Below are 14,508 nucleotides of genomic sequence, written 5' to 3'. Positions count from 1 at the left end.
TGATATTTCTCTCTCTCGGATTCGCCACTTCAAAGTACAAATACAATAGATTCATTTCATCAGGAAATGAAGCATTGGAAGATTTCAAAACATTGGTTACAGTTGATTATGATAGAAGAGTGATTATTTCATGTCGTAGGTCATCACTTGCGTTTTTAGGTGAAACTTTACTTTGGGGTTTTGTAATTGTTATTGTTTTTAGAGCTTTAGTGAAATTAGGGTATTGGGTTTTTGGTCTTGGTGGTGGTGGTTATGGAAGTGGGGTTTTTGTTTCGAGGAGGGATGGGAGTCTTGCTGGAAGAGAAGTGGTGGTTGAGAAAAGGAGGTTTAAGGAGAGGGAAGGGAAGAAGAAGGGGTTTAATTTTAAGGTTCCAATTAATCCCCTTTCGCCTTCTAGAGATGTGGTGAAGTTGGGAAGTGAGGCGGCTTTGCGGAGACCGCAAAAGCATGCGTTGGAAGGGGAGAAACTTCCTAAATGGTGGCCTGATTTTGTTCCGGCTTCTTCAGTTGTTTCTGGCAATGACAACCAGGAGTTACAGAAAGAAGCCAATAGAGTAATTCGAGGTTTGCTGATTTTTCTTTGTAATTTTTGTTGTTGAGGCAATAATATCACATTCGTTACATGATAAATTATTTTCTGATATAGGTTATGAAATAAAATTGTATTTAGCAATTGGCAAATGTTTAAAGCTGCATTTGGTATTGTGAAATCATCATGACCTGTTTTTGTCATAGAATTCATAGCTCAAGCCAAGTTGAACAATGCCCATTACGTATCTCGACATGTAATTTGAAGCCCACAAAAGTGATTATTGGAAGCTTGGATTGTTGTTTCTTCTAATCACTTCTTGGACATTGGTTCCTTCTATCGTTCATCAGTTGACTTTGTTCTCAATTACTGCAGTAGGTGTGCATTGTCATTCAACACAAATATATTCTTGTTTTGATCCACTACTTCATAAATAAAAATCTATTATAACTTTATTGTGCTCCTCATATGTGATGCAGCTCAAAAGCAGCTCTACCTTTGCACAAATTGATGGGGAGGATGCACCAATTTGTTCTTTGTCTTGCTGATAGCATAGGACTTCAAAACGTTCATACTGCAACCATTGTGTCTACAAAGATTGCGCAAGACGGACACATTCATGTTTTTCTGCAGGCACAGGTAAAGTTTTTTTTTTTTTCCTCGGGCTATATCGACTATATGTCTATATGTTGAACACATTCACGTAACATGCAAGACTATCAAAAATTGAATCTATCTCTACATTTGTTCTAGCGTCTTAGTAATCCTCATTAGGTGGATAGTAAAATATCAGAAAAAAAGCAAAAAGAAATTCGGAGATATTTTTATTTTGTTTCTTTTTCCGGTTTTATGTCGAAACTTAAAATAGTCAGCAATACATTATATCCCAACTCCCGTGGTGTTTCGCAGGATGTTTTTGCTAAGATTAAACTTCATAAATCAATAACTAGCAAGTTTAGAAGTCACCAATTATTTTATTTTGGTTTAATCTGTGTTTTTTGCAGATATTAAACTGCATCTAACATTCTAGCGAATGAAGTGAATCGTAGGTTGTCGGGTTATAAAGCGGGTACACCAATTGATCGTTCAAGGACTTCTGTTACTAATGGGCTGAGAAAGAAGCTTAAGGAATTAATGATGGATTTTCAGGAGTTGAGGCAGAAAATGATGTCTGAATATAAGGAGATGGTGGGGAGAAGTTACTTTACAGTGACTGGTGAACGTTTAGAAGAAGATGTTATTGAGAAGATTATAACAAATGGTGAAGAGGGGGTTGGGCTGATGCATGATTCTTCTTTGCAGGTGAACAAGTCACTGGCTTATTCTGGGATCAATTCAACCCCCCAATTAAATTCGATCTTTGGAATGTGGGAATTGGTGGTCCAGCTTTCTCTTTTTCTGCAGCGTTGGACAATTACAAATTTCCAGTAGTTGAAGCATGGGGAGATGCTTCAAATCCTCTGGCGTGAAGTCAAGGAATTCACAATACCAAAATCTCAATGATTGAATTGCAGTGAGTTGGTTGAAGCCTTGGGGAAGTGACGACTGTCTAGAATGGCAGATGGAGAAAGAGTGAAGATTTGGCAGATGGAGAAAGAGTGTATGGAGTTATTGTGACAGGCGAAAAAGGGGTCACAGAAAAATCAAATCCACCGCCTTCAAAATAACCAGGCAGTTGGCAATCAACAGATTTCAAAGAACATTTGATCATTCAAATACGAGGAACAATCTCCAAAGGCCAATGGGAGTCACCGACCCAAAGATGATATTTTCAATAACACCCCCGAGATGATCGGTTTCAGCATATGCATGAGGCGCGCAAAAAGAATGTCCACAGTTTCCTCAAATGAACATCTCATCATTCCGGTTGATACCATAGCGAGTAATAGCCATTAAGTGACCTCGATAAGTCATAGTGTCGCACAGGACAGCAAGATGCCTATAATTGACATAAGATCCATCAAAGGATAGAACCTTACGCAACTCATCGAGTAGCGCACTGCGAGCAGCCTCAATAACGTATGAAGGGCGGGAAATTTATTAGTGTTGTTCTGTATCACTCTACCTCTAGATAAATCACTTTGGAGTACAAAAAACTCTTTACCATTAGACATTTGGCAGTGTTAGTATAATTTACAGTCTGAAGACATCTCTTGAGCCACGTGGTAGATGATACATGTATATAAATGGTATCTGGGGGATGGTCATTTTTGGCTCTAGAGCTCCACTTCAAAAACATAATTTCTTATAGGTTCGAGAGATGATGAAGAATAAGAGAAGAGTTGCTAACTTCTAAACCTATTAACCCCACACTGTTTGAAATTGTTCTTGGTTTAATGAATTAATGAACCTCTTGAAGTATCTCATCTGTGGCTTATTCAGAGAAATATTATCTGACTAACTCTTCCTCAATGATGTATAACTTTCGGTGTAGGTCTTTAGGATGATCGCTTTTTCTCCTCCGGTAGCACTACAACTTGCAAGTTGTTGATGAGAATGCTTGTTGGCTTATTCAACACCTATCTTGGGACCTTAACGCATACCACTTTAGAATAATTATATTTGAAGTTTACAACTCCGTCCATTTAATCATGGTCTAATATCGTGTTTTCTTAAAACTGATGTTACCATGTTTGTATAGCAATGCAGATGAATTGGTGATTTTGGCGCCAAAGATGCAATCCAACTTGTCCGAGTTTGAAATATAGAGATACAAACCTTCTGGCTGTATACATTCTGTATCTTGCTATGGCTTTTCGTGGCCTAATAATTTTGAGATGTAACCACCTTATTACAATATAGTCTATTTTCCTTAGTTTATTTGTCTAATTATCAAAAAATTAATCAAGTCGTGAAAATAAAAAAAATATATAAAAAAATAATAATAATAAAATAGTCAAATAAATAATATGCTACTACGCTCACGCCCCACTGCAATGCAGTATACTAGTTTATTACTTGAATCTAGGTTTAGCCTTTCTAGATTCTTTAATATGAAATTCTAGTGTGTTTGTTAAATTTTAACTCATGGAAAGGAAAGGAAATAAAATTGGTGGTCCACTATGGAATGGAATGGAAAGGAAATAATTTTAAATGGTATGTGTTTGGTAAACTGAGGAAAGGAAAGTAAAAACTGGGGAAAGGAATAATCATGTTTGTTTGCAAAAGCTATGGAAAGGAATAATTGTATTGTTGGGTCATGGGTGTATTAGTAGTAAACCCTATCTATCTATTTCCTTTCCTTTCCTTTCCACAAAAATTTCAGGGGTTAGCTAAGGACACAAAACCTTTTCCATTGCTATGATTTTGTTTCCATATGGAAAAGCCTATTTCTTTTCCATGGGTAAACAAACGCCTTAAAAACTATGGAAAAGGTGGACCACTCTTATTTTTCTTTCCTTTCCATAGTGTTTCCATCATAACAAACACACTCCTAGTAAACTCAAAACCCGTTTACTTTGTAACATTTTTTCACATACACATATAAATCTAAGCACTTTTAACTGTTGTTTTCTCGTTTACAGGATTGTATTAGTGAAAAGATAAAACAAGAAACTCCTAGTCAATATATCGTTTCTAGTAACCGAGATTCCGATGCCAGTTACGGTACCAATTGTCCGTCATCTTCACTTGGCTGTATGTCTAACGTTCCAATTACTGACCGGTCTTACCAATCTTCTGCCATTCGTACTATAAGAAATTATCTTTCGTTATATTCCAAACCTTATTTTAACAAACCACCTCCTCCTTCTGCTAAAGACATTACCGACGGCCCAATTTTATTGGCCTAGTAATAGTGGTAAACTTGAGGAAGATTTACCTTCTTTGTTGAAATTCATGATGTGTCCTATTAACCTTAACAAGTCTGCTCTTAAAGCACCTGGTACTCCTCATGCTTGGCCTTCTCTTCTTGGTGTTATGTATTGGCTTGTTCAAATCGCGCAGTACAGTGATCATAACTGGTGATGACGATTCTGTTGTGAAGTTGGATGCCGAAATTTGTTGAGAAGTTGGAAGCGAAAAATGATGCTGAGGCTGAAGTGGTTAGTGAAATGGAGAAGGAGGTTTTTAATTTGGATGAGAAGCTTCAAGCAATGAGATCTGATCCATCGGATAAAGAGAAACTTGAGAAGGAGAAGGCCATGCTGGAAGAGGATATAAGGAAATTTCATGCTCTTATCGATGGATTTAAGTTATGGAATTAGAGAAGGGGCTGGAGAGAATGGAGAAGGAATTGGAAATGAAGAATTCAGAGAATCAGAGGATCTGTGAGGAGAATATGGAGTTGAAGAAGTTTCTGGAATCCTAAATGTTTAATTCAAGGGATGTGGAGAGGATTAGAAGGGATATCCAGGCATTGGAAAGAGAAATTTCAGAGGCTGAAGCGGCAAGAAATGAGTGGGAAGAGAAGTCTTGGGATGTCGATGCATTTCTAGGGAAAAAAGTACAAGGAGCTTGAGAACCTCTCTGTTGAATGCAACCAGGCTATTAGAAGGTTATTAGGTCTGCTTTCTTATATTTGCATTATAGTCTCGTTTTCTTAGGCACCATTTGGTCTTGTCCAATCAAGAGTCTATTATATTAGTTAGTCTCTATATAACTGATTATGTGATACACAGTTTTCATTGTTTCAGGGCAAAGAAAAAAAAAAAAAAAACTTGAACAATGTATCTCTATAACATAAAAAACACAAAATGACACATGCATATATATACCTCCAGAGAAATTGTCAAATTGTAGGACATGAACCATTGAGCCAATGGTTGTGCACTCTCCCCCACGTACTTGAGGCTGTCTCGAAACTCACTAGCGTGACTTGCAAGATAGGCACCTGTAATGTCCTTTTGTTAGTTCTAACCAAGGTTAAAAAGTGGTCATAAACTTGTAATGGATACATCCCTTGCATGACCTTGATGGTCCTTACAGAATGGCCTCTACACATTTTTGATGGTTAATTGTCTCCAAATATTGTCGTCAACTGTTGTTTAGGGCTCTTTTTTACATCACTTTATATAAGGGCAACAATTTTAAATGTTATATTTTCTTATTTCAGTATTTTATTTTATGTTTCTCTCTTCTACTTAATGGTACTCTTATCATCTTATGAACTTGACAATGGTAAGTTATGGACCCAGTCGTTTCACCTTCACAGCAGCTGTTTTAAGACCTTGGTTAAGAGATTTTGTTTTCTTTATGAGTAATATCATTCTGTTCATGTTCCATTGACTTATCACCAGTTGTTGTTTGTGCTAACCGTGATCCTTAACTTACCATTATTTGTCCTCATGACTAATTTCTCTAATTTTTTTCAGGTTAAAAATTGGGGATGACTTGCAATGTAAGCTGAATAGCAAAGGATCAAAACCTGCTGATATATTGGGCATTGACGACATATCTTTGCTTTAAAATACACTAATTGCTTTTGCAGATGACTTGAACAAAAGCTCGATGGCAAAATTGGAGGAATTCATTTCCCTTCAGCAACAATCACAGGATAAGGATAGTAAACTCAAGGAGAAAAGAAGCCCTCTCACAAAAAATTTATCTCGGATTGATGCGGTAAGTATAAAAGAGCTTTATAAAGCATGTCATTTGCTTATTGTTATAAGTATTGTGTCGATTATATATAACCGGTATGATGTTGAATAATGTTGAGGCATGTGGCTGTAGGGGTTTAAGAACAAAGTTCGTACCATCAAAAAGAAAAGCTTTTTTATCTTAAGCTGGTTAGGTTGCCGAATCTTGACCTGCCAAATTTGGCTAGGCATTCAAGAATTTGAATTTAAGTTCTAATCAAATTTCTAGTACCACTCCTCTATTTAGCTTTTTTTAAGCAGTCTCAACTAAGATATAAATGATAGGTATCATAGTAAATAAAACCCTTATACCAGTCTTCTGTCAATGGTTAATCACCATTTCAGGTTGAATCTCAACTAAGTGTAGTGGAGAAGGAAATACAGGAGTACGCATCCACGTGTTCTGCAGAAGCTAAAAGAATTACTGAAGATCTTGAACAGGAGATGCATAAATTGGATAAGACGGAACGAGAAGAAGATGAGTTTCTGAAGGTATATTTCGTTTCACATCATTTCTGTTTCGATTATAATATATTAATATATGGGAAATAGGATGTATTTACTGATATTCCCATAAATATTTGGGCAGACTTCTAGCGCGAAGTTACAGGATTTGATTAAGAAAAATGATGAAGAAATCCAGAAGTGTGCTCATGAATTGCTCATGCTAGTTGATTCAGTCTCAAAGTACAAAGAGAGTATGGAATCTACATTGTTAAATATTAGGAGGGATGTCTCTGAAACTGCTGAAGCTTTTACAAGGGCTCCTTGGCAGCTGAGTTAGTCAATGTGTAAGGTACACTTTTAAATTTCATCATACCTTCACTCGACATATTTATACGTGCATGGTCAGGTATGGGCACCCTGTATAGTTTCTTGCTCATGATTTCACTCTTTTTCTCCAATTGTCTGTCCCTTGAAACTAGAAAAAGGTGTGCACTGTGCACAGCTACATTTCAGTTATGGGCAGTTGTTTTTTTTGGTGTGATTGAAGAGAGGGGGGGGGGGGATGTTATTTGTTAACACTTAACAGTGATCAAATTCGCTCATGACTTTATCATAATTTCAAAGTTCACAAGGTTTAACAGTGATCAAATTCGCTCATGACTTCTATCATAATTTCAAAGTTCACAAGGTTTTACCATGTTTATTGTGACACAACATTCCCATTTTGCCATGTTTTTTCTTTGGCTGGAGCATAGGTTTTGGAGACTCCACTTGAACTTAGATTACTGGTTGTCTTACCTGATAAAACTCAAGGCTTGGTGATTTTTTTGCAATTACAGGTAGAAGGAGGTTGGAACAAGAGAGCCATGCGGAGGCCTGAATGAAGTGTTTGATGTGTGTTTGTTTGTAGGTTCGTGTGTGATTAGCAAGTAATATATGCACCTTCTCCTCATTATGTATTCTAAGTTTGCTGTGTCACCTGTGTGACTGTTTGTAATATTATGGATCTCCATGGAGGATTTATGTTTTTCTTTTGGGCAACAATTTACTCTTTTATTTTTTTTGGCAACAACGTCACTGAAATTATAATCAAACCCTCCTAATGTTTTTCTATTGTTTTTTAAAGATGTTAAAGCAACCAGTTTAAAGATTTGAAAAAAACCGGTGTGTCAAGCACAACCACAACCGATGATTCGAGCTCGTAAAAATCGGCCACGTATGTTGTGTATTCTGTCCAGACAGTGTTTGTTCGTCTAGCAGGCCAGTGTCAAGCACAAAATAGACGTTGTAGCATCATATACCATTAGAGCAGTCTCTCTGTAATATACTCTTGTAAAACTTTGAGAATCTCATGATGAATAACTACCTTGGAAAATTGATTCCATCTCTGTATGTGTGGCCGTGTGGGTGTGTGTTTTGTGTGTTTATATGTTAATTATATATTTTTCAGTAACTTGTAAGGCTGAAACAAAAAGATTTTCAACAACGATGTACAAATATTACAGATGATTGAATGATGTTGTTCACTGACTATATGAGTCCGTCACAAGCTTGGTTAGTTCTTGAGGTATGCCTCCCTTGAGATTATTGGAAAGGTCAATGGTGGAATCTCTACACTATATGATAGCCGGATCTTTAGGAGAAAAATTTCTTAACCGAACTGTGTATTTGTAATCTCTCTATTTTATGATTTTAGAACCACCTCCCTTAATTATTCTAATCAGCTCCTTTTTTAAACAATTTACCAAAAACTCTCTCACTAATTTTATGATTTTAGAACCACCTCCCTTAATTATTCTAATCAGCTCCCTCATTTTTAAATAATTTACCAAAAACTCTCTCACTTTATTGAAATTAGAATTAGTTTCATATTATTTAAAATAATTTAGAAAACTTCATTCACGTCACTCAAATTATATTCAACCCCTCATAATATTTTTATATTATTTTTTAGATTATAACTAGAATTCAAAAAATTATACTATCATAGAGATGTTAGAGCGACATGTTTAAAGATTTGAAAAAACACCGATGCGTAGCACGGTTCGCATACTCGTAGGAATAAAAGACGCATTCAAGCGTAAGGTTGTAAAGCTACCAAGTGTATTGTAGAATCTAAAACATATTATGGTACTTCATGATATACATTAAAAAGTTCAAAACAATGCTTGCACTTTTGCAACAAAAGAAAGACATAAGAAAATACTAGCGAATTACAAATTCCACTTGATCACAGATTAGCTAAATGATGTTCTCAATTTCTTGACCAGAAAATTATTTTTATAGGCCTGGTGTTCCAGTTAGTGTTTGATGGTTTACAAACGGGCCGCAGCCAATGAGCTCAAATATGAGGAGCTTGGGTTTGGTAACAGATTAACATAGCTGATTACAGGGGAGAGCAAAATAAACCATAGGACTAAAAGATCATATCACATGTATTCCACCTCAGATACAGATTAAAATTGCCGAAAAAAAAATGTGAAATCTCAAATCTAAGTCAGGTAGCCATTTTATGTGAAGAAACAATATGAAATTATCATTATTAACCAACCAAAGAGATGAAACACATTCGAATATGTCGAACTGTTATTGTTAGAACATACACCCAGGATTGATTCCTAACATATAAGTAACTTTGGCGACAAAATTAACAATAAAGTCAAGAGAACATTATGCGGTTAACGAAAGTTTAAAAAATTCTGTAGAGAATGAGATAAGTAACTTACCCTAATCATTGGTTTTGATGGTTTCATAATTCAACACGATTCTCGACTCGAAGGAGGGGAATCCGGTTCCAGTCCTCGCATCTTCTATGTAGGTCTGGATGACATTCGATGACACTAAGCAAAGTTAGCGCTGGAAGCTCTAGCAGCCACTCTGGCAACTTTATCAAATTCTTGCAATCCCTAATATCAAGAGTTTGAAGTCGACGGGCATGTTGTATTTCCTCTGGCAAAGATGTCAACTGAGGCAACAAACGCAATTCTAAATCTCGAAGGGAAATGAGGTGCTGAAAATCAACCGACATGATTTCCAATTCTGGACAATTCCAAATATCCAACTTCTGGAGGGTTGTTAGATGTTGCAGCGATGATTCAGATAGAGATTTTAGACTCCCACAATCAACAATCCGCAATCTCTTGAGAGAAGTCAGGTTTCGTAAGCCCTCCGTCAGAGATTCCAAACCTCCACAATCCGAAATAAACAATATCGTAACTGTCGAAAGGTTTTCAAGTTCCGTAGGAAGCCTTTTCAGTTTGTCGCAATGGTAGATCTCCAATTGTTGCAGACGCGTAAGGTTTCGTAGAGGTGCTTCTGGAAGAGTTTCCACTTCATCAAATCCCGTAATCCGAAGGTAAGAAAGATTGTGTAGATTTTCCACCGACTCGAGCGAAGGATCATTGCCTTTCCCCACAGTTAATCTTGTAATAGAAGATGGCAGTGGCGTGGGTAATATCAATTTGGGGCAATTATAAAGCTGCAAACTTTGGAGGCAAGAAGGGAGTAGCAGACATTCTGAAGAACATCCTTCCACGTTAGGCATGTTATAAAGTCCGAGAATAGTCAGTTTTGGGAGTGCGGTAGAAGACCCTACCCAACCAGGCAACATCACACCGGGGTACTCATTAATACACAACACTTGGATGTTCGGGTGAGGCTGGAGTGCTTCTAACACCTCTTTGCTGTTGTTGCATTCAATTTCAACGTCAGACCCACTAACCGGCCACCGTAGGTTTAGGTTTAAAAGGCTCTCCTTACTCCTTAAGTTGGCTTTGTAAGCATCCCTTGGATCAAACACATTCTGGATCCCAATTATGGTTAATTCTCCTTCAAGATGGTCTAGCTTTTCCAACTCCTGGATACCAGCAGAGTCACTAAGTTGACTTACCACAAACGTACTTAACTGCTTGAGGCAAGTCAATTCACCAATTCCCAATGGCATGTGACTCAACTGTGGATCCTCAATGTCAATGTCAATGTAAATGTCACTGCCAATCACTAGTTTTCTGAGCTTCCTCATTTTCCTCAAGTTCTTCGGCAACATTTTAAAATTGCGACATTTGATTAGGTTAAGGGTCTGTAAATTTGTTAGGCTGCAAATAGATTCAGGTAAAACCATGATTCCACTTTTATAAAGATCAAGGCACCTCAACTGTTTCAAGTTTCCGATTGATGGTGGTAAAGTTGTTAATTTTAAGTTGTAGCTTAGCACTAGTATCTGCAGGTTTCTTAGGTTACAGACGGATTTGGGTAATGATGAAATGTTCATGTTACTGAGGTTGAGATACCTCAAGTGTTTTAAACGACCGAAAATAGGTGGTAGACTACTGAAGGTCCATAAATTGCTGAGATCTAGCACTCTTAAGTACTCAAATTGTGAAAGTCTTGATACAAAGAGCTCTAAAAGGGAACTGGTTGCACAGTGCTGGAAAAGGATTGTGCGGCAGAATGATTGGGATTTAAAAATTGTTTTCAGAGTTGCTTGCGATGGTGCGGAATCATATGTCACCGATACATGTCGTGCCTTCTGAGGAACATCCCTTATCTCACCAATTTTCAGAGACAAACAATCATTGACCATAACTGAGCATGCAAGATCGTGCATGAGATCGTGCATCTTAAACTTCGTAATGTTTTTTCCCAAAGTTACATCTTCATCCATGTCTTGCAGGAAGAAAGAGCGCCTCAGTAACTCCTTGAAAACTTCGCCACCAATGTCTTCCACCTCTATCCCTCCACTAGATTGGATAAAACCATTTGCCATCCATTGATGGATCAATTTTTCCTTCTCCATCGTATAATCTTTTGGATATATGGAGCAAAATGCAAAACACTGCCTCCAAATTGGAGGCAAATGGTTGTAACTCAATCTCAATGCAGGTAAGATGGTATTCTCCCCATGTTCTTGAAGAGTCCAAATTTCACTGTCTCTTACACATCTCCAAAATTCATCATTTCTGGAGTGTAACAAGCTTCCTAGTGCCTTTACAGCAAGTGGTACACCTCCACACTTGCTTATAATCTCCTCACCCATTTTTCTCAAGTTTGGAGTGATCTCATCGTTCCCCATACCAAACGCATATTGCTTGAACAGAAGCCAACAATGATGCTTTGGTAGAAAACTGAGTTCATGTGTTGGATTAATGATGCATGTGGCAGAGTCTACAAATGTTTGGAAACGTATAGATTCTACCACTGTCGGGAGACGAGTTGTTACAATGATTGAACTTCCTTCATCTCCACATGTGAGAAGATGTTTTATTTTATTCCACCTCTCCCGATCAGGGTCCCATACATCATCCAATACAAGCAAAAACTTCTTGTTCTTTAATAATTTTTTCGAGGTAGTTTTGCATAGGATTCATCTCTGCAAGATCACAGCCTCTTTCAGAAAGAAATTCTATAATCATTTTTGCAACTCTTTTGAGGCTGAAATCATCAGAGACACAAATCCAAATTCTGGTATTAAATTGATCTACAACTCTCACATCATTATAGATCAATTGAGCAAGGGTGGTCTTTCCCAAGCCACCAATTCCAAGTATAGGACAGATGGAAAGATTACTATGACTCTTCGCATTGTCTAGTAGTATCTTCACAATAATTTCTCTGTCCTCATCTCTCCCACAAACTATTGGTTCAGTTAGTTTAGAGCTAGTTTCTCGGTCGGGACCTAACTCTGTACCACCATCCTCTTTAAGTACACTACTCAATAAATGAAACTTGTGCATTTCAGCAGCAATTTCTTCAAATTTGTCCCTGAGTTCTTTAATTCTTTTCCCACTTTGTGACGAAACACAAGTTGTTTGAAATCAAAACAAGTTGAGAGGGAGTTACTTACTTGCTTCCCACAACTCGGCTCCCCAGCTTCTGACTCGGTGCGTTGAAATTCTAATGCGCAATCATCCATGATGTCTTCGGCTTCATAAGCCGCATCCTTGAGCTTTCTCAGCCAATCTCTAATCGACTTGTCTTTAATTTGTTTCGTCTCTCGGCGTCATCAAGGATGGATCGAACAGCGTCCAAAGTGCTGGATAGTTTCACCAAGTCCTTCTTCACACCATATAGTAAACCAAACTCGGTGTTGATCAGAGAAGTTAAATTGGAGCCAAGAAGTTCAACAATGGGAGAGACAAGTATATCAGCCATGTCTTGGTGAAGGGGTGAACGGGTGATGATAAACTTTGTGTTATGTTTATTGGAAATATGAGAGAAAGATATCGCCAGAAACACTTGTATAAATAACTTGGTGGACACTTGCATGTGCTCCGTGTTGAATATTTTCTACCACTCGTTTTGCTGTTTGGGTTGGCGGTAGGTCCATTTAAATTCAAAACCATATGTCTCACTAAGTCACTATGACTGTGTTTGTTTAGTGGCAAATAGGGGTGGCAAATTTTATTTTCCCACTAGATGTACCATTTGCCAATGTTTGGGTGCATTTAAGGACACTGGCAAACACTATTCGCTATTTGCCGGCAAACCAAATTTTCCCACTAGAAGTGGGAAAATAGAATCCACCTCTCCCCTAAACTTTTTTGTCAGCCTTATTTTCTCACTACGGATCAGAAAATTTGCCACCCTCATACTCTCTCTTTCTTCTCCCGCTCTCATTCACTCGCACCTCTCTCCAACACTTCTCCTCTCTCTCTCGGCCGCGTCTCTCTCTTCTCTCGGTTCTTCCTCTCTCAAATGGAGTCGTCATGAGGGAAAGAAGAAGAAGAAGACAAGGGGTATTACAGTCATTATAATTCCTCCTTCCTTTTTCGTAACTCGTCCCATTTTTCTACCGTGTTTCATCATGTTTACGATAAAGATTATGTGTATGGTAATCTTGAAAACTTCGGAAAGTTCCAAAACCCAAACGAAAAACCGATTTTTCTCAGTGAAAATGATGATTTTTTATCTGAAAATCGACATGGATCGTGATGGGGTAGCTCAAATTCGTTAAAATTGGAAATTTAGGATCGCAGGAGTTGACTTTGAGTTATTTGTGTGAGAATTTTAAGATGGGTATTCAAGAAAAAGAGGTTACGGCTACAGGGAAGAATTTTTTGACTTCTTTAGAAAAGGGTAGTGTAGTGGCAGTATTGGGGGCCCAAAGTATCAAAGAGAGGATGCACCCGAGTTAACGAAAGATAGCAGTCAGCTGCGCATCTTTGGATCGGGGCTAAAGGCACGTGGTCGCGAAGATCTGAAACCCTACACGCCAGAGAAAAAAGAGACCGCGAGATAGAGGGACAGGTGGAGGGCCCGGATGAAGAAAGGAAAAGATATAAAGAGAAAGGGAAGAGAAGAAAAAAGAGGAGGCCAGAAGAGAGAGAGAGGAGGGAATAGTGTCTGAGGAGAGGAAAAATAGGGAAAGGAAAGAGATTGGAGTTGCAACAGGTTCCTCAGAGCTAGGGGTTAGTGCTTGTAGTAGAAAAAGGGTTGTAACATTTGGTGCCGTCTGTGGGGACCGAAGAAATGGCACCAAAGAAGGCGGTGGGTAGACCTCTGAAGGTAAGAGTCCTAGAACAAATGCCAGAAGCGGCGGTGGAGGAAGGGGAAGAGCGAGGGGAAGGAAGGAGAGAAGAAGAAGTTCGACTTATGCGGGAGGAGATTGAAAGGCTGAGGGAAGAAAATGAGGAGCTGAGGAGAGAAAGAGAGGAGTGAGGAGGAGTCCGGGGAAGAGACAAGGGAGGAATCGGAGAACGAGAGGGTGGAAGAGGAGGAGGAACAGGGACCGACTCTGGTGGACAACCCGGTGACAGGATTAACGATGGAGCAAGTCTAACAAATGATTAACAACGACCGGGAGGCGAATCTGCTGCAAACAAAAGTTCGAGACAGCGCCGCCACCCGGTGGTGGTGGATCAACCGCGACCCGGCCGCAGATGCGATATGGACTTCGGAGGTGCCAAAGCGCTTCAATCAGCCAAGGTTTGAGAGATATGATGGAACGGGAGACCCGGC

General features: G+C 38.5%; 2 protein-coding genes across 2 annotated transcripts; one reads left to right on the top strand and one right to left on the bottom strand.

Annotated features, from left to right (window-relative positions):
- Positions 1-4,185: 4,185 nt before the first annotated feature.
- Positions 4,186-12,811, bottom strand: LOC147479875 (disease resistance protein RGA2-like). Its single transcript, XM_086575457.1, is given in 3 exon segments — positions 4,186-5,360; positions 9,279-11,893; positions 11,895-12,811. Coding segments are annotated over 2 exon segments (2,982 nt in total). The 5' UTR covers positions 12,285-12,811; the 3' UTR covers positions 4,186-5,360; positions 9,279-9,301.
- Positions 5,431-7,670, top strand: LOC147479876 (kinetochore protein NDC80 homolog). The gene is made up of 6 exons (XM_086575458.1): positions 5,431-5,726; positions 5,842-5,867; positions 5,958-6,088; positions 6,451-6,597; positions 6,695-6,901; positions 7,392-7,670. The coding sequence occupies exons 1-5, from the start codon at positions 5,614-5,616 to the stop codon at positions 6,887-6,889; spliced, it is 612 nt and encodes a 203-aa protein (XP_086431584.1). The 5' UTR covers positions 5,431-5,613; the 3' UTR covers positions 6,890-6,901; positions 7,392-7,670.
- Positions 12,812-14,508: the final 1,697 nt, after the last annotated feature.

Source organism: Coptis chinensis, chromosome 8 (assembly GCF_015680905.1).
Source record: "Coptis chinensis isolate HL-2020 chromosome 8, ASM1568090v1, whole genome shotgun sequence".
NCBI classification, from domain to species: domain Eukaryota; kingdom Viridiplantae; phylum Streptophyta; class Magnoliopsida; order Ranunculales; family Ranunculaceae; genus Coptis; species Coptis chinensis.
The sequence above is the reverse complement of the archived record's forward strand: the minus strand, read 5'-3'. Positions and strand labels throughout refer to the sequence as shown.